Source organism: Eublepharis macularius, chromosome 6 (assembly GCF_028583425.1).
Source record: "Eublepharis macularius isolate TG4126 chromosome 6, MPM_Emac_v1.0, whole genome shotgun sequence".
Classification (NCBI taxonomy): domain Eukaryota; kingdom Metazoa; phylum Chordata; class Lepidosauria; order Squamata; family Eublepharidae; genus Eublepharis; species Eublepharis macularius.
This window is the reverse complement of record NC_072795.1, coordinates 24,478,487-24,497,575: the sequence shown is the minus strand read 5'-3', so window position 1 is coordinate 24,497,575 and position 19,089 is coordinate 24,478,487. Positions and strand designations below refer to the sequence as shown.

General features: G+C 44.3%; 1 protein-coding gene across 2 annotated transcripts in view; it reads right to left on the bottom strand.

Moving 5' to 3' along the window:
• The window catches only part of GOLIM4 (golgi integral membrane protein 4), a 69,650-nt gene that overhangs the window by 15,261 nt on the left and 35,300 nt on the right, over positions 1 to 19,089 (bottom strand). Inside the window, exons 5-10 of one of the 2 annotated variants that reach the window (XM_054982290.1) lie at positions 18,325 to 18,475; positions 18,032 to 18,114; positions 15,893 to 15,976; positions 10,938 to 11,105; positions 6,161 to 6,496; positions 572 to 810 (exon numbers count right to left, since the gene is read on the bottom strand). In XM_054982290.1, the coding sequence (XP_054838265.1) occupies positions 572 to 810; positions 6,161 to 6,496; positions 10,938 to 11,105; positions 15,893 to 15,976; positions 18,032 to 18,114; positions 18,325 to 18,475 (1,061 nt within the window). The remainder of the gene's footprint in view (positions 1 to 571; positions 811 to 6,160; positions 6,497 to 10,937; positions 11,106 to 15,892; positions 15,977 to 18,031; positions 18,115 to 18,324; positions 18,476 to 19,089) is intronic. The other variant, XM_054982291.1, reaches the window with a different exon arrangement.

The following is a 19,089-nucleotide window of genomic DNA, read 5'->3' as shown; positions in this document are numbered from 1 at the left end:
AAGATCTGTTAGAACGAAAACCGTGCTGACTTCCCCAGATCACTGAGCAGTCCTTCAGATGCTTACAGATTGATCTCTTTAAATTCTGTTCTAGGCAGACATTTAATAACTACTGTGTAATTAGTATGTTAGGGCCAGGCACTGAAAACGCCACTTCAAAAAAGGTTGGTGCTGGAACATGATATTGCTATGAGAATCAGCGAAGTACAATGTTAGACAAGGGTCTAAGAGTCCTGGGTTCAAATCTCACCCTGCCACAAAGCTCACTGAGTGACTTGGGGCCACTCGCGCTCTCACAGGACGGTTGCAAGTATAAAATGGAGAAAAAGAATCATGTACACTGCCCTGGGCTCCTTGGAGAGAAGACAGGAGACAAAAAATATGTGACAAAGAAACCGAACATTCCTTCTTAGGCCTGGTTCATACATACATCTTGGCAGCTGACATGGATCGTGCAAAACAGATTGTGTATCCACAACAAAAAACTGTAGAAGATTCTACTAAGTTTGACTCACTAAATTCCTCTCTCAGTGGTGACAGGAACCAAAGTTCATTCTTAAAGATAACCAACCTTAGGTGTTGTTTATATTGTTCTTCGTCCCGTTCAGCCTGTCTCCGTAATGACAGCTCTTTCTCTTGAAGCTGCTGCTGCCGTAGCAACTGCTCTTGTAGTCTCCCCTGGTGCAGGGACTCTTGATGTTCCCTCAGGCGATTGGCTTCTTCTGCTCTTTGGGCAGCCAGCCGCTGCTGCTCCAGCTGCTCTTCGTAGGCCGATTTATACCTTGTTATAGTCTTCGCTGTAGCCAATTCCTGGCGGACAACACAAAGTGGAACATATTTCAAGTCTTAGGCAGAGAACTGTGAACTGCACAGCAACTCCAAGTGGACACTTAAAAAAAAAATGTGTGTCGCCTCTCCAGAGGCCCACGTGAGGCAACTTACAAAGGAAAAACAATACAGAAAAAATAATAAACACAACGTAAAAATCAAGGCATAAAAGAAGACATAAAAACAAGCCATGGACATAAAAACAACATAAAACATCATTCAGCAGCCTAAAATGATATTCACGGAACACTCCTTAGGCTAGAAGCGGACCAGAACAACAGCTAAAAGGATGGAGGCCCTTAGTTAAAAGCCTAGGGAAAGAGAAATATTTTGGCCTGACACCTAAAGGACAGATGGGCAGATGCCAGATGAGCGTCAAGAAGGAGTGCATTCCAAACACAAGGAGCCACCACTGAAAAAGCCCTGTCTCTCCCCACCGCTTGTCCCATTTCAGTAGGTGGGGTACGAACACAGACAGCAGGGCCTGGAAAGCAGTACAATGGAAAAGTGGCAGAGAAGAGATGCTCACCTTTCTCAGAAAAGCATGGCATGTAGTCTCTCTCTCTCTCTCATTTCTGAGGGCTGATGTAACCATGGCCTTTTTAACCACTTCCTGATGTCCCATTGTGACCATTTCCATCAATTAGGAGGTCTTTTACTGACCAAGACTATTGTTCTACATGAGCAATGCATTGTGCTTGTGATGGTGAAGCATATTCACCAACACTACCATACAAGGTCAAGTATAAAATAAGGGAGGGGAGGATGTGTACTGCCTCAAAATAAAATAAATAGAATAAATCTCCTTCAAAGAAATGGAGAAAACAAATTTGCACCTCAGGATTCCCCTACACTCCCTCACCAAAAAGGGAGTGAAACTGCAAGGATTTGATCCCTATTCCTCTACATCACAGGATCCTGGGCTTCCCGAAAAGCAAATACCTGAACGGAAATACCACAGGAAAGAGGCAAATGTTGTTGAGTAAATGGGCAAAAGGAAATAAAACACACAGAGGAGGAGGTATATGCTACTGGCTTCAGAAAAGTGGAATGAGCACACGAAGTAAATGTTGGAAGCTGTAGACCAAGGAACCCCAAAAAAACAGGCAAGGGTCAAAGGAGAATAATTTCACAGTATCAGCTGGAACAGCTGCCAGATCTCTGGCTGCAAGTCACTAGCAAGATCTAATGGAGCTTGAAATATGGGTTGAATTTGTTAGCTGGATAAATACGGGGAGGCACTAGGCTGAAACCAAACAAGCACAGTTTTGTGTCCTTGAGACACGACCCAGAAGGCAAAGCTGCCGCTTTCAGATTCTATTTACTGCAAACGCTAAACATACCCTGCACGTACTCTACCTGCCTGCCCCCTGAGACCCACAGTTCCTTGAGGCACACCAATTTCTGAGGTAAAATGTCAGAACAGATCTGGATGAAGGAAAGAGTGCACTGGAGTTACAAAAGGTCTATGATAGTGGCACTCACTCCAAGAGCTGCAAAGTACCACATTCACAATTACTATCAAGATCCACATTTACTTCTATCCATGGCATGTGATCTGCACTTCAGGAAGGCTCACAGCTCATCCATTCCTCCAGCACCGGCTGTTTTAAGGTAGGAACTAGCTGCCTACCACAAGTCCCATTGGGCAAGAGCCGTGCCCACTTCCCTGAAACATGGGGCAGACGCCACCACGGGGAAAGGTGCTCAAAGAGCCACAGACAGTTCCTGAGCCACTGAGTATAAATGTTATTTATAGTCCACTTTTCTCACTAAGACTCAAGGTGGATTACCCAGTGTATTTCAATACAATCAACAGCTGGGACATTCAATAAACAATACAAAAGGATACAGACTGCAGAAATTGGAAACAATGTAGAAACAAAAAAAAAGCAATTTGACATGACATAATAAACAACAGCAAGAGCCTTGATTGAAGCATCTTTTTAAACCATTTCCATTCAGTACAGCCCTACTACCAGTGTATGAAAGCCCTTCTTAATAATTCAGTTTGCATAGTTTGCAGAAAGCCAGGGGCGTAGGAGCCTCCCTGACCTCTTCAGGGAGGCCATTTGTTAAGATGGGGGACATTACAGAGAATATGCGTGTAGGAGCAGCTATTGATTTTGCCAGTTTGCAGGGTGGTATCTGCAAGTGGCCTTGTGCGGATAAGCGAAGCATAGGGAGAGAGGTGCTCTCATAAATATGATACACCAAGGCCACAAAGGTCTTTGCATGTGATAGCCGAAACCTTGGCTTGAGCCCTTTAAGTGATGGGTAGCCAATGGAATGACTGCAGAATGGAAGTAACATGCTTTCTCCACCTAGCTCCTGGCCATAATTGAGCTGCGGCATTCTGCACCAACTGAAGTCTCTGAGTTGACTTTGAGGGGAGACCTAAATAGAGTGCATTACAGTAGTCTAGTCTCAATGTTACCATGCTGCGGATCCAGATCAGCCATGTCAAGGTAGGGGGCCATCTTTCGAGCTAGATTGAGTTTGTGGAAGGCATTTGTCGGGGTCTGTGATAACTATGGTAAGTAACATCCTGGCTTGGTCACAAACATGCTGCCTGCAGGTTGAATGCCTCTTGTGTGTGCGTTTTTTTAAATAAGATGTTTCTAGCAGGGCTAGAAAAGTTAACTGATTAATTAACTAAGGCAGCTGTGGCCAGACTTTTTGAGAGACAGGCCACAAGTCAAGTTCAAGGCTTCACATAGTGGCACTGCGAAGCACACTGCAATGCATACACATATACAATGTATTTATCTGATGTATTTACATCCCTTTCTTTAGCCAGATTGGCTCTAAAAATGGCTTGCATGTAAAATATTGGTTTGGGATGGCTTTGCTTTTATAGTCTACTGGCTTGGAGAATAGAGAGGGAAAACAGGGAAGAAGATACTGAGAGGAAACGTGGAGAAAAAAGGAAACAGAAGAGAAAGGGAGAAAGGATGTAAAAAAAAAACAAAGGCAATTTTAAAATGATGAAGCAGTGACAGAAAGATTAATAAAAGGCAATACAATGGGAGGAAAGGAAGCTACCAGGTTAAGAAACAGGATGGGAATGCTGAAAGAAAGTTTGAATGAGGAAAAGAAAGAAAACAAACACAAAGCGCAAAATGAAGAAAAGTAAAGAATGAAATGAGGAAGAGAAAAAAGAAAATAAGAGAACCAAAGAGAATAATAAGTTCTGGAGGATTCATTTTTGCCTGGGGAACAGACTGGTTGTATCAAAACAAAGAAAGGGGTATTGAAATACCTATTGCGCTTGTAATCATAAAAATATAATGGGGCTAAACAGAAAACACATTTTTAAAAGGAAAAGAAAATCTCCACATCAGAGAAATGTTTTTGGAGGTTTGAAATGGGAGAGAAAAGGCCACTAAAGCCAACAGTAGATTACAAAGCAAGAGTTCTCACACAACAAAAAGTTGGAGAGTCAATGTGGCAGGAGAATCAGGCATACTGCCCTGTTTCCACGCTTTTCAGAAGACCCAAAGTGGGGGAAAGTGGAAGGAGTGGAAGGAGACCATAGCCACAAACACACACACCCCTGCAAAAATCAGCACGGACTAGAGCTCTCATAAGCAACAAAGAAGGCCAGACAGAAGCGACTGGATTTTCTAATGCCTGCAAATATCTGAGATGCAAATTGGAATGGGTATGAGAGAAAGTCTGCAATTCACTGCTCTGTAATTTATTTGCAAACGTGGTCTTTAAAAAGGAACCAGTCTGTGTTTGTGAAGAAGGATATTCAAAAAGGAGCTGCTAGCAAACCATCACAGAATTTTGCCCTCTGAATATCTGGAAGAATTGTATTTGGACCACTTTTCAATTGTTATTTATTCATCTTTACATGTTTCTTTCACGTGCCTTATACTATTTATGTACTGTGAAAGTAGTGATAATTAAGGAAGTGCACTTCGTGTTTCCGATTGGGGTTTTTAACCTGAATCGGGCCCAATTTGTAAAGATTCGGGATTCCCAAATAGGGCCCAGAATTGCTGAGCCTATTCGGGAATCCCAAAGCACAGCTTTCCGAAGCTATTTGTATTGTATTGTATTGTGTTGTGTTGTATTGTACAGCAAGAAAAGTACTGCTTGCCACCCCGCCCACTTTTCCCCCTCAATGGGAGGGGGAGGAGGGTTATGCAGGTGCACACCCCTAGTGATAATCATTTCTTCTATTGTACAAATTATTTGAATATAGCTTCAGCTGGGTAACCGTGCAGGTCTGCAGTCGAAGAGTAGTTTTCTCTATTGGTTTAAAGGGTTCCCTCTCTCTTTTTTGTTTCAAACCCTTCATTAGCTACAAAGCTTATTGGTAATTCTTCAACCAGTGAGCTTTTCTCTCAGCCAAATTTAACTGACAGAGTTGTTACACCCATAAAATGGGTAAAAAACTACATAAATTACCCTGAGCACTTTGAAAGGAGAGTGGGATAAAAGGTAAAACCATGGGTGTCCAATTTGGGAGTTTGTCTTTTCGACTGGAAATATTTTCGAGTCAAAAAAGTTGCAGACATTTACTTTAAAATGCCTTGCAACAGGTTGCTCAAACTTTCTTGGTTGCAATTTACTGGACTGTTTTAGGTGGGTAGTCATGTTGGTCTAATAGAACAGCCGGATTTGAGTCCCGGGGTACCTTAGAGACCAACAAGATAGCGTCTGAAGAAGGAAGCTCTGTCTCTCTAAAGCTTACACCCTGAGAATCTTGTTGGTCTCTAAGGTGCCATTGGACCTAAATCCTTCTAATTTACTGGCCTGTGATTGCTGAATGGAACATAAAGCTCTGTAATTATTTTCCTAACATGCTCCACATCATATCTGGGTCACCTGCTTTCTTGCAAGCAACATTCTGGTTTTCATAGAGCTACCATGTTTAACTAAATGCTTCCTGTGTTGTCTCTTTTAAAGTCATTTCCACCTGACAATGAACTTGGGTGAACAGCAAAAAAGGGTCACCTAAAGATATCGATTTCTGTATTTTCAGGGGAGCCACTAGGTATGCAGAAAAAATATTTTTATGTGAAATTATATTTTAAAAATTCTCTTTTAAAAATTCTTGTGCATGCTCATTGTCCTCTTGCTGGGAACAGAATGAGTTTAAGGGGAAAAATAGGGAAGCAGGAAAAGAACTGGTGTAAGGACTGGTCTATAGAGTCAGTACTATCTACTCTGACTGGCAGTGGTTCTCCAGAGCCTCAGGTAAAGGTCTTTCGGTTGCCCATGAACTGAAGATGCTGGCAACTGATAGTCACCTGCAGCATGCAAAGCAGCTCTCACCCACTGAGCCAAGGACTAAAGATAGAGAGAGAAAATAAAGCACCTCCAAGTGAGCATGTTCAGGGAGGGTGTTGGTTTCTTCTTCCTTCTCCTTCCATTCGTGCTCTTCTGGGGCTTGGTCCAGATCTTCTGCTAAGCGTTCAGGTTGCCCTGCTTGCTCCATTTCTTCCTCTTCGAGTTCCTTTCTGTGCTCCTCTTCCACCTGTTCCAGGTGCTGCTCTTCATCTTCTCCAGCTTCTTGTTTCTGCTGAATGTTTAGTTCCTGGTGAGCACGACCGTCGCTCGCTTTTCTACCAGGATGAAACGGATCGGCTCTGTCTTCTCTTCCTTCAGTGTGGATTTCTTCTCCTTCCTGAGGAGATTCACCATTCAGGGTAACCTGCAACAGTACAGAATATTCAGTCTGGGCTGCTTTCAGTAAACCAGTACGACAGAGTCCTGCACGTGGGCGAAATCAACAGCAGCCCATACATGGGCTTTCTCTGTGGTGGCCCCTACCCTGTGGAAAAGCATGCCTAAGGAGGTCAGGAGAGCTCCCAGTCTCCTGACCTTCTGCAAATAATGCAAAACCAAATTATTCAAAAAGGCGTTTGTATTGTAGGGAGGGGTCTCAAATGCTCCGTTAATGATTTAGGGACCATAGACTTCACCACTATGTTGCCTTATGTACTAGCTTTAACTCTGTGCTCCTATGTCAGCCCTAGAATTGCTTTAAGTTCTGCTTCAGCATTTCTTCAACTCTGTATTGGATTCTTGCTAATGCTATGTCTTTGTAAGCTTGTGTTTATTTATCTTTGTTTATGAAATTGTCCTTGAGACTGACTGTACTACTCTCACACTGTGTAATCTGCTGTGAGTCTCAGGAAGGTGACCATAAATGACATAAAAATAATAATAATAAAAAATAAATTCTTGTAAATTTGCCTCTGATTATCTATCAGTATGTATGTACATGTGGTGGAAAGTGCCGTCAAGTCATGGCTGACTTATGGCGACCCCTGGTGGGGTTTTCATGGCAAGAGGCTATCAGAGGTGGTATGACATTGCCTGCCTCTGCAACCCTGGTCTTTGTTGGAGGTCTCCCATCCAAGTACTAACCAAGGCTGACCCTGCTTAGCTTCTGAGATCTGACGAAATCAGGCTCACCTGGGCTATCCAGGTCAAGGCACATGTGTACGTAATCAGTGTTTAATATACATATAAAAGTAAGAATCAGTGTATAAAATACATGTCCACAGACCTCTGATTTCCAGGTGTTAGAAACAAACAAGAAAGCTCTGTATTTCATACTCTGCCTATGAACTTTCCAAGGGAGCCAGGGAAGCTGCTTTTGGACACCAATATGGTGGAACGAGATCAATCTTGATTTGACTCAACAAAGCATCTTTTATCAAATACTGGTGGATATTACACAAACGCTTGTGTCAGACATTAAACACAGGAGCCAAAATTGCCCCATCACCTCAAGCACAAAACAACCTGAAAAGTTGAAGGCGATTCACATGTTCTGCTGTGAATCAGAGCAGGAAGTTATCATCATCAAGCGATAAGCCATTAAACGGCATACATCCATGTGTGAAATATTAAAAATGAGAGATGTTATCAGTGAAGAGCTCAGCTGCCTGTGCGAATGCTTCATGTTTGAATTGCATACAGCTTTTGCTTTAAATAGATTGCCTCATGTCAGCCATGTTTATGCAACCGTTTGCCTTCCAAGTCACCAGCCACGTTTACTGCCAAGAGCTTGTTTTACAGATCCAAGTCAGCCTGTTGTTGCATTTTATTCCTTCTGTATTTTATTATTTTTTATGGGGATAATCCTTTATTTTACAAAAAAAAAAAAAAAAGATTCCCCCTTTAAATAAAAACGGAAGTTGGATATGAAACAAAGATGACACCTGGGGTTTTAAGTGACTTTCTCTCAGTTAACTATGGCCATGTGACATTTGGAAAGAGCAAAGTTCCAAATGTTCACTCTCAGAGCCATTGCAGAATGTGTATGCCCATACACCTAAACCAGTAAAGCACGTAAAATGTTTCCCTTAAGACTTTAGGTCATCCAAGCCCCCACAAAAACAAATGCAGCCACTCTTAAAACAAACCACTGCCCTCATTTTCCTGTTCTTTACAGACTGCCACATTTTCTTACTGCCCCATCAGAGCCTTTCAAGTGGCCTCCAAAAGGAAACTCAGCTTCATCTGACACAAAGCAGAAACACGGCTAGGTCTATTTAATTGAATAGATATTTCCATCATTCCCCTCTCCTCTGGTTTAATCCTCACAACAACCTTGTGAGGTAGGCTAGGCTGAGAGAATGAGCTTCCATGACAGACAGACTGAGAATTTGAACCAGGGTCTCCCAGATCTTAGACCAGCACTAACCACTACACACACTGGTTATATCTATTCTGTGATAAGTGGGGAGGAAGGCAAAATAAAATCGCTGAGGGGTCTCTAGCTCCTCTTCTGTAAGTTGGGGTGAAGGCAAAGGAGGAGCACTATCAGGTCTATACAGTGGCAGCTTACTCAGGGTCAATTTTGATCATGACCATCAAATGTCTCTCCATCACGGAGCAAGTTACAAACTGACAACTCCTATTTGTTACCTGGCAGTGCCTCGCTTTCCCCTTCAAGCAGTGTCAGCCACACTGAAATGGAATTCTGCAAGTGTTCATGCAGTCTCCATTATACTTCAAGCAGAGTAAAAGCCCACAGTACAAAACTTCACTCAACATTTCCCATAATTAAGCTATGAAGGGTGTGTATTTTTTAAAAAATCCTTTGCATAATAAAAATCAGTCACACTTGCACTGATAGACACAAACAGAGCTCAAAATCAGCTAACAGTCCCACAGTCTGTTAAATGCACGTAGTGTGGTGTAGTGGTTAGAGTGTCAGCCTAGGATCTGGGCGAACCAGGCTGGAATCCCCGCACTGCCACGGAAGCTCACTGGGTGACCTTGGGCCAGTCACTCTCTCTCCATCTAGCCTAACACACAGGGCTGTTGTTGAGAGGATAAAATGGAGGACAGGAAAACGATGTAAGCTGCACTGGGTCCCCACTGAGGAGACCCAGTGAGATAAATACAATAAACAGTTACCCAAAAGGCAATCGCACCCTGTGCCAATGACCATGCGCTCCAAAGAGGAGGAAGGAGGATCGGGGAAGACTGGCAGAGCTATCCTTGAGACCCCATAAGGTGCCACAGGAAGTTTCACATACTTGCCGCTGGAAATTCCTCCTAGACATCCCCTAGTCTAGTAGCCAATAGCAAACCCCATCTCTACTTAAGCACTTCCGCTCTGCAACTACAAACAGCTTCGATTAAATGAGTGGTTTCAGGGGATCAAGCTTCCCTAGATGTGATGCTCGCCACCTTGAAAGCCTGTTGGATGCTCAGAACACAAGGCCTCTCCCTTGTCCAGCTGGAAATAATGATGGGAGGTGGGAGTTCCCATTTTTACCTTGAAAAGGGTGGGGAGAGAAAGAGAGAAACTTTAAAAAAAAGAGTATGGGCAGAACTCAGGCACCTCCCCAACTATGGAAGAGCCAGCTGTACCCAAGGCTGTGTCTGTAATACACAGAATAGACAGCACTAGGGCTTTTTTTCAGCAGGAATGCAGTGGAACAGAGTTCCGGAACCTCTTGAAAATGGTCACATGGCTGGTGGCCCCACCCCCTGATCTCCAGACAGAGGGGAGTTTAGATTGCCACCTGCGCCGCCTAGCGCAGGTGTATCTAAACTCCCCTTTATTGTATCTAAACTCCCCTCTGTCTGGAGATCAGGGGGTAGGGCCACCAGCCATGTGACCATTTTCTCCGAGGGCAACCCACTGAGTTCCACCACCTCTTTTCCCAGAAAAAAAGCCCTGGACAGCACTGTACTTCATATCTCCCAGGCACAGCAAGTGACACCTGTTCCTCATTCTCCACCTGAGGACAGACAATGGAGTTTTCATCGTCTTAGGCAGGCTACTATTTGGGCCTGACAAGGATGGCATGGGTGTGGCACTGGGTGCAATTCATGGAGGAAGAAGTTTCCATTTAATGAAGACTCCTTGAACACTGACAGGGAATCTTTGCTTCTGAGGCTTGATAGCCAAGGGACACCTCACAAAGCCCTTCCCACTAATATGGGAGACAGCTAACTGCAATTTTCTGGATAGTTTAGGTGGGTAGCCATGTTGGTCTGCATTAAAACAGCAGGATTTGAGTCCAGTGGGACCTTAGAGACCAATAAGATTTTCAGAGTGTAGGCTTTCCAGGGTCAGAGCTCCCTCCTCCTGCTCTGACTCTCGTAAGCTTACGCTCTGAAGATCTTGTCGGTCTCTAAGGCCCCACTGGACTAAACTGCTGTGGCAATTTTCTGGTTAATGAGGGGGAAAGCATTCTGAAAATGGTTCAAAACACACTTTGTTCTTTACCACTATTTCACATGTTCCAGAAGAGAGCCCGGAAATGCTCTTCGAAATTTCTCTTATAAAAGGTAGACAGCCCAGCCCAGCAAGAAGGGCGAAAGGGAAACCAGCAGCGTACATGTGTCATCTGAAAAGCAAAGTCAAGGGGAAGCAAAACTCACATTGAAACCCTAAGCCTTCAGTGGGCTCAGACTGGAGTAACTCTACTTAGGATTTCACTGTTAATCTGCAATACAAAATAAAATTACGCACCAGTCCCTGATCGTAGCACATGTATCCATCCTGATCTCCCTAACTTGTTGTCACGTTTACTGAAATTACCTGGGTTTGTTATACACACACACAAAAATCACAACCTAAAACGCTGATTATTATTGCTTCGCCAGCTGGCTCTTCCTACCTCCTTTTGCCGTCCAGCCATGTTTGAGTCATGTGCTTTGGAGTCACTTGTGGGCGAAGGTGCTGGCGTCACTTGCACAGCATGTTGCTGGTGGAAACTTTCAGGCTTTTGGAAACTTGGCATCTTTTTAAGAGTGTCCTTCAGCTGTCTGTATTCCTCTACCTGGGACTGGAATTCAAATGGAGCCATTACAAATCTGTCCGATAACCTGTTTCTTATTAAAAATGGCAGTGAAGTCAGTAAGTCATAAGGCCATGTTTTAAAAGTAAAAGCACAAACCAGACCAAAAACACGCATGTGCTACAGCTAGATGTCTCTATGCTCCGGTGTGTGCCAACTTAATACATTGCAGCGGACATGCAAAGTGTAGCGTAAAATCCCCACAGCAAAGAAATGGGGATTAGTTTTTCATGCCACGCAGAAGAACAGACTGTCAGAAGTGAATTATTACATTTCCTTTCAACCTTTAAAAATACACAGAGAGAGGAGGCACTGTGGGTTGCCAAGATAACAACAGGAGGACAGAGTTAATCTCATGCACTTGTTCAGATGCTTGTAAGAAAACTGGCTTCCCTTTATTAACGCAATGGTTCCTCTTTGTAGCAGGTTATGAAATACAAATTATCTGCCACACACAAAAAATAGTGACTGTTTTGAGGATAAACATAGCAGCACAAAATATGCCCTGGTTCAGCACAGGACGCAACATCATTTGTGCAGTAGAGACGCAATGCAGATAATTTTCATCTCAGTCTAAAGAAATGTCTGACATAGGCGCTCAATCCAAAGGTCTCTATACCCAGCAGTTGCATTCGAGCAATTCTTCTCCCTCAGAAATGGGGCACGGAGTTGCTCAATTGGGGGCCTCGGGGCAAGCTCCTCTGAAAAGATCAAAAACACATGAAGCTGCCTAAGACTGTTTAACAACCACAGCCTCATCCTGAAGTATTACACAAATACATGAAGCCCCTTTACACCGAGTCAGACCACTAATCTCTCAAGGTCAGCCTTGTCTACTCTGGCAACAAGCTCTCCACGGTCTCAGGGAGAAGTCTACCTGAACCCTAACATATCCTTTTACCTGGAGATACTGGGGACTGAACCAGCAACCTTCTGCTTGTAAAGCAGATGCTCTTCTGCTGAGTCGTGGCCCCACCCATCCCTGATCCCACCACAGCTATTCCATTCCAATCAGACAAGAGCCCGTGACACTCGTCCCAACCTAGCTGCCTGCTGTCACATCACACTCATCCTTTTCTCTGGGGCTGCAATGGGGGAGCCACTCAGCAGTTAAAAATCTGAGGGCCAAACCCACGATGACACGGGGATCAGATTCCCAACTCGTGATTTGGCTGCAAGAAGCAACCACTAGAAGCACCCCAACATGGACCAGTGCCGAAGTGCTGGAGATTGACTCTCAACCATCCAGTTTTCCCTCACCAGACTCCTTTTCAGCTTTGTGTCTAGATTCCCCCAAGATTAATCCTCAGATGGTACAAACAAACCTTAATTACTGCCCTCCCCCCCCAAGACGCAGGCTTCGCTTCTATTCCTCATTGGCTCCTTCCATATTTTTATTTTCTTTGGGGGCAAGTCCCATCAGAGAGGACAAAAGCCAAGCGGGTGCTTGTCAGGTGCAGGCCTAAACTGGAGTTCCCTCATTGCCCAGAGAAACCTGCCACACAGGTTAGTGCAGCCAACACTTCCTGTTGCCTCTGTCCTCCTGATTCAGCTGTCCTGTTCTAGATGTTCATGATGTTCCACAGTGAGGAGAGGGGTTGCTGCCCATCCAGCAGCATTTAGATGTACCACTACCCGTAATGCTGTGTTTTCTTCTGGTCAAACCGAGAGAGTTAGGGCCAAGCTACAAGTGACGAATGACACTTGAACGGCAAGTGAACAGACTCAGAGCAGGACCACAAATGACACCTGACACAGGTTGGACACTTGCCAGCTTCCCTCAAGTTTTGATGGGAAATGTAGGCAGCTTGGTGGAATGTTGGACAAGTGACAGTTGAAAAGTCCATTGGACAGCAGTCAGAGAGTCAAGCTGCAAGACCAGGATGCCTACATTTCCCATCAAAACTTGAGGGAAGCTGACTAGTGTCCAACCTGTGTCAGGCGTCACTTGTGGTCCCGCTCTCACATGTATTCCCCCCTGTTCACTTGCGCTCCACTTGCGCTCCACTTGATCAAGTGCCATTCAAGTGTCATTCATCACTTGTAGCTTGGCCCATAAAGGGGTGACTCCAGATTGCCCAGTAGTTCGGCCCTCTGTGGGACTGGTTTCTTGGAGCCAACAACAGCCTTACTGAAAATTGAAAAATAACAGCTACACCCCCCTTCCCGAGTCAGCTGCCCAATCTATGCACTCATTGTTTGTCAAGGCGATAAATATTTTAAAAGCTTAATAATATGTAGGAAAAATGTAAAGGTGGGGTGTTTTTGTTAAAGTATCACAGGTTCGAATCCTGACTCTGTCCTGGAATCTGGGAAACCTTGGGCCAGTGACTCCCTCCCAGCCTAATCCACCTCACAAGGCTGTTGGGAGGATAAAATGGAGGCGGGGAGCAGATGCCGCTCTGGGTCCCCACTGGGAAGAAAAGAAGGCTATAAGTAGCTAAATAAATAACAGTAAATGAGTGTAAAGCAGCCATTAGATGAAGCAAGGAGGCTTGTCAAACACACTTTGGGGCAAGCAATCCCAGTCCCAGAGACTGACACTGCCAAGTCTGGAGATGGACAGAGCTGAAAAGGGCATGAGGTACCGCCACCATTTTCCTATGATGTACATACTGGTCCTTCTTGCCTCACTGCGATCTCAGGTGAAATGGATTTTGCAGGTTCTGAAGCATCACAAACACCCACGAACACACACGGAAGCAGGACAGTCCATGGGATAGTCTGTCCCACAGCTGATTCCTCTGAAATAAAACTATCGTCTGATCCTGCCGTAGCTGCTCCACTCCAGTCAGCCAGCAGTTTGTAAAATTTGTCACAAGCCTGCTCCCTGCCTCCTGCACAGCTGCTCCCCCAGCAAGCAGCACAAACACCCCCTTTGCCAGCATTTGTGTTGGATCAGGCTGAGAAAATGTTATTTTGGAGGTGACAAGAGACCACGGCGCTGCTTGCAAATTCACCATCTGGTTTCTGCATAGCACGGCCATCTGCAGCGTCGACAAATCCTGAAGGACTCTGCCTGCAGCGGCAAGGAACAACGCAAAAAAACAACGCTGCTGGCACTTTAAGAGTGTTTACTCTAAATAGTAAGGGCACAGTTGGGGATCCGTGGTAAAAACTGCCTCGCCGTATGGCTGGATACTAAACACGACAGACTCCCCAGTGTGGTTGGCACAGCCTCGGGGCAAGTTTGCAGGCAAGTGGCTACTCAGCAATTGTCTGCAATTCTTTGAGTTCTGTAAATGTGATTTAAAAAAAAAAAGATCCCCAACAGTTTGCCTCTTCTACTGGACAACAAGTACAATGAAGTGATGAGTTCAGAAATCAGGGAGATTCTCCGCTCCTTTGGCAGCCATAAAGTTCACTGCATGGACCATCTCAGCTGGCCTACATCATAGGGCTGTTGTGAGGGGAAAAATAGGATCTGCCAGTTATTATACACCAGTGTGAGTTCTTTGGAGGGAGGATGGAATATGTTTTGCTTCCCTCCCTCCCTTTCTGTTTTCTTCCTCCATTCTATGTTTTGTCTAAAGAAAAATTGAGAGCCACTCAAAATCTTGAAAGCATGGTCCGCCCATGTCAGAGAAAGCGAACTCTCAGGGTACGGCTGGAAGGTATGGGATGCAGGCATCTAGCTGAAGCTAAGCAGGCTTGGGGCAGGTCAGTGGCTGGAAGCTCAACAGGCGGCCTTGGGAAAGTTGCTACCTCTCAGCCTAACTTCTCTCTAAAGATAAACAAGAACCTCAACATTTCTCGAAGGAAGGGTGGAAATACAAATTGAACAAAACATTTCATTCCCAATGTTGGTTGCTTCCCCAACATTTCCACTGTACAGTCATTTCCACCGACAACAGAAAAACTTCTGCAGTAACAGAGCATCCACACAGAGGAATATGTCAAATCTTTTCTTGGTCTTCCCCTCATACCTACCATTTTCCTTTAGCATTGGAGGACTTTTTGCAAGCTTAAAAAATATCAGTACTTGCTACGTTATAGCACTATAGCAAGTACTGATCAAAAAACTCTCTTGTGGCTTTTGGGGTTGGGGACAGCTGATGCAAGGGGCTGATAACAATAAAATGACTGCAATGTGGGTGAGAGGTTCAAAAGTATGCACCTTCTCATCCCCACAGCTGCAAACCTAGTCTGAGTGTGATCTTTCAGAAAAGGCTGTATCAAAGTGCGTTTGGGAAAGAATGGAGCAAATAAGGGGAAAACTCGGGAAGTGGACAAAACAAGGATGACATCACACACAGGCTCAAAAAACTCCACCTCTGGCTGGTTGCCAAACCCAAGCGAAAGGTCCATGTGGAAGCAAACTTTGAAGTTTATGTGTTTGCCTTTGGGACCCATTCACTCACTTGTCAGAAAATTTCCCATTTGGATTTCCCTTGAGTGATGGAAGATCCGAGAACTAAAGGTATAGCCATCTGGAAGGAGAAAACCCACTGAAGACTTAGGTTACAGCCTCCGAGACAAGAAAAAAGACTCAGTTGTTATCCATACATGCATTCACTCCAGTCCATAATTAAGTTCTCAAGAAACGAAAAAAATTCACTGTGCTGTAATTCTGGCTTGACAAAAAATGTGTCCAGGCATTCATTTCTCTCCCCTAGAGGCCATGCTGCTTGTTAACCGGAGATTCCCCACATGAAGAGGGTTTGCATGCATAAAAGTCATTGTCAGCAGAAATAGAGAGGAAGGAAATTTTAGGAAGAGGAAGAACTGCTGTTCATGAAAAGCGGAGTAAATGCAAAGTCACTCTCCCGGCTGACCTGTGCAGCATCTAGCGCACTCTTGTGTTCTTCCAACGTCACTACAAGCTGGTCATGTTGAGAGAGTAAGTTCTTATGCTGCAGCTACACGAAAGAAAAACATACATCAAATCTGATTCCCTGTGGGTTTCATCAGACACCAAGACAAGTGCCATTTGTTCCTTAAAACCAAAAAGAATTTCTTATGGTGGTTAGCTCAATAAAAATTCGGTCTGGTCTCTTACCTGCCTTTTCATCATTGAATCAAGAGAAGTGCATTTATTTACATATTTCCAAAATGTCCACCCAGGGGCCTTTTTCATTGGCTTTCCAGAGGAGAGTTAAGACAAGTGGGCTGGGTCCTGCACTCCACTGATCTTTCCTGTTTTCCCCTTCCCACAGCAGGGTCACAAGACTTGTGTGAAGTAACAACCTCACAGATTGGGAGGCTGTAGTGATCTTTCCTTCCCCTACTTCTGTCAGGACTGTTCCACTGATCCAGTTCCTTTCCAGAGGCCGGGGGGCTGATTTCAGTATTATAATTTCTATGCTGGGCTCCTGACTACGATTTTTCTGCTTTTTATAACTGCTGTGCTGTGGGGTTTTATCGGAATTTATTATTAAACATTTCTTGCTGACCTGTTGGTTTTTTTAAATCTTAGTTATATTTCTGGGGATTTGGGGAGGGGGGCGTTATTCAGGGCTGAAATTTTAGGGGGGTACGTGTGCGGGAATTGTTTGTGGCCTGTGTTTGTCTTCACACTGTATTTAGATGTTCTGACTTTTGAAGACTATCCTGGGTAACTTAACAGAAGACTGAGGCATAAATGTAATAAATATTGAAAAATAGCGACGAAGAATGTACTCTGTGCTGAGCTGAAGGGAAACCCCAGAAGCTCCAGAATCCCATAAACACTTCAGAGAGTAAAGAAATCCTTGGATTGGGAATTTTCAATCTACACTCTTTCCCTCCTCTCCCACAGCGTAACCCCCAGGGCAGACTCCGGGAAGAATCCAGTAACAGCATACTATGTAGAATGGTCCTCAGTTGCAATCTTATTGTCCAGTTATAGGATTTTTATTCATTTTTGCAGATGAGGAGTATTTCCCCCTGTGAAAAACGAGGGATATTTCCTCCTGTGATGGACTGCACGTTTTAAAAAGCCTGGAAGAGCTGTACACACAGCTGCAAGACTATTAAGGGTTAATCCTTCACAGACAGGTTGTGAGTGACAGGCTTTGAGTGACAGGCTACTCCAAGGCATTTGATGCCAGTTTTGTGTAGTGGTTTCACCAAGCCAGTTTAGTGTAGTGGGGCTCTCTCAGCCCCACCCACCTCACAGGGTGTTTTGTTGTGGGGTTAATATGTGGCATGCTTCGTAAACCGCTCTGAGTGGGCATTAAGTTGTCCTGAAGGGTGGTATATAAATTGAATGTTATTATTATTACTATTATTATTATGAGTTGGAAGAGAAGGGTCTGTTTTTCAGTCCTAACAGAGAGAGGAATGGAGCGGGAAGGGTTGGGAGATGGGAGTCATAACGGAGAGCAGTTTTAACACCGGCAGGAGAACTGGGGAAAGTTGGCAAGGAGGTTTGGGAAGTAGCTGCAGACTCCCAAAAGGAGCCAAAGAAAGGGGATAGATCTTCTAAGTAGAGGAGATTTTCCCTACCCAGTCCAACAGGGAGTTAACTCTGGAGGATGGAGAAATCTCTGGTCGGGTGTGGTTGGAAACTGCCTGTGGAGACCTTCAGATTCAGTTAACAACTGAAAGAAAGCACTGATGTGCGAAGAGAAGGAGATTGATACCTACAAAGTGGGTATCCGCATTCCTAACTTCAGAACAGAAAGAGAAAAGTAAAATAAAATATACTAGAGTGCTTGAGGGAAAACAAGGGAACTAAAGCCTCAAAACATAAGCCTTGAAGTTTCTGTGAAGAGCATAAGAACTGAAGTCTGAAGTCTGTCCATGTACTGATTTTACCTCAAAGATATCTATGTTGAATTACCTCAGAAATTTCATCCCCTGATTTCACCTGACCTTTCCCCTCTAAGCCAGTCAGTTATTTTTGGAATTTTAAAAAAGACCTCTGGTGCCATTTCTGCTGGATGAGGGAACGTTATCTCCCCCCCCCCCATTATGGAAGATCAGAGTCTTACCTTCACATCTTGAAGCTGTGTATGAATATCTTGATGGGCTTTTCTCAGCTGCCTGTTCTCTTCTCTCAGATTATACAGGGATTCTATTAAAAATTCAATACAAATACAGAAATTGATCCCACAGCCAAAAAAGATGAGATTTACGCCCCGCAGGGAATCCTAATTATGCATGTTCTTAAATATTTGCTCTCCTTCACGACTGAAAACTCATTCCATGCCTTACAGGTGGGCAAAGTCTCGAAAGCAGGCTACCTCCCACCTGCCAAATTCAATTAAGTGACACAGGTCGATACCCTTCAGCTTGGAGAGCTCCTGCCCCTTCTCCTGCTGCAGCTCCACATATCTCTGCTTGTGATCATTAACTGCTCTGCTGAAGTCTTCTGCCTGTTTCCGGTGCTCATCCTCCAGCTCCCCATGCAGTTTCTTTAGTTCTTCATGTTGGCTCTTGCAAAGAGTGAAAAACAAAAATGGGGTACATACACCATCACAAAGATTCGAGTCCAGCAGCACAGTAAAGACCAACAAGATTCCCAGGGTATAAGCCTTTGAGAGACAAGCTCCCTTCATCAGATACAAGTAGGAATGGAAATCCCTGAACGCTTAAATCCTTGAACTCGAATCTTGCTGTTCTTCCGCACACCAATACGGGTACCCCCCTGAAACGATCACTAAGGAATTCTTCACCTGAACACCTGCCTAGCTGTATGAACTAGTATTTCCAGAGCAAACTCATCCTAGGGATGAGAGCAAGAGACATAGACATAACCTTTAAAGTCATGAGATAATTTGGGCTACTGCTGCAAAGACATTTTGCTCCACCTTCTCTCTCAAAGTGGAACAGGGTTTTTTGGAGAGGGTGGTATTTGCCCATCATAGAGCAATTGTCCACCCTCCATGCTTTCCCTTGCTATGCTACAATTACTTTCCAACCCTGCTTCGGTACAGATTTGGGAAAGATCGTATTCACAGTGGGCGTGCCCAACATGCGGGCTGAAAGATGCAGATTTTTTGACCTCCCTGCTCATACTACCACCATTTTTATTTAGTATTCCCTTGTG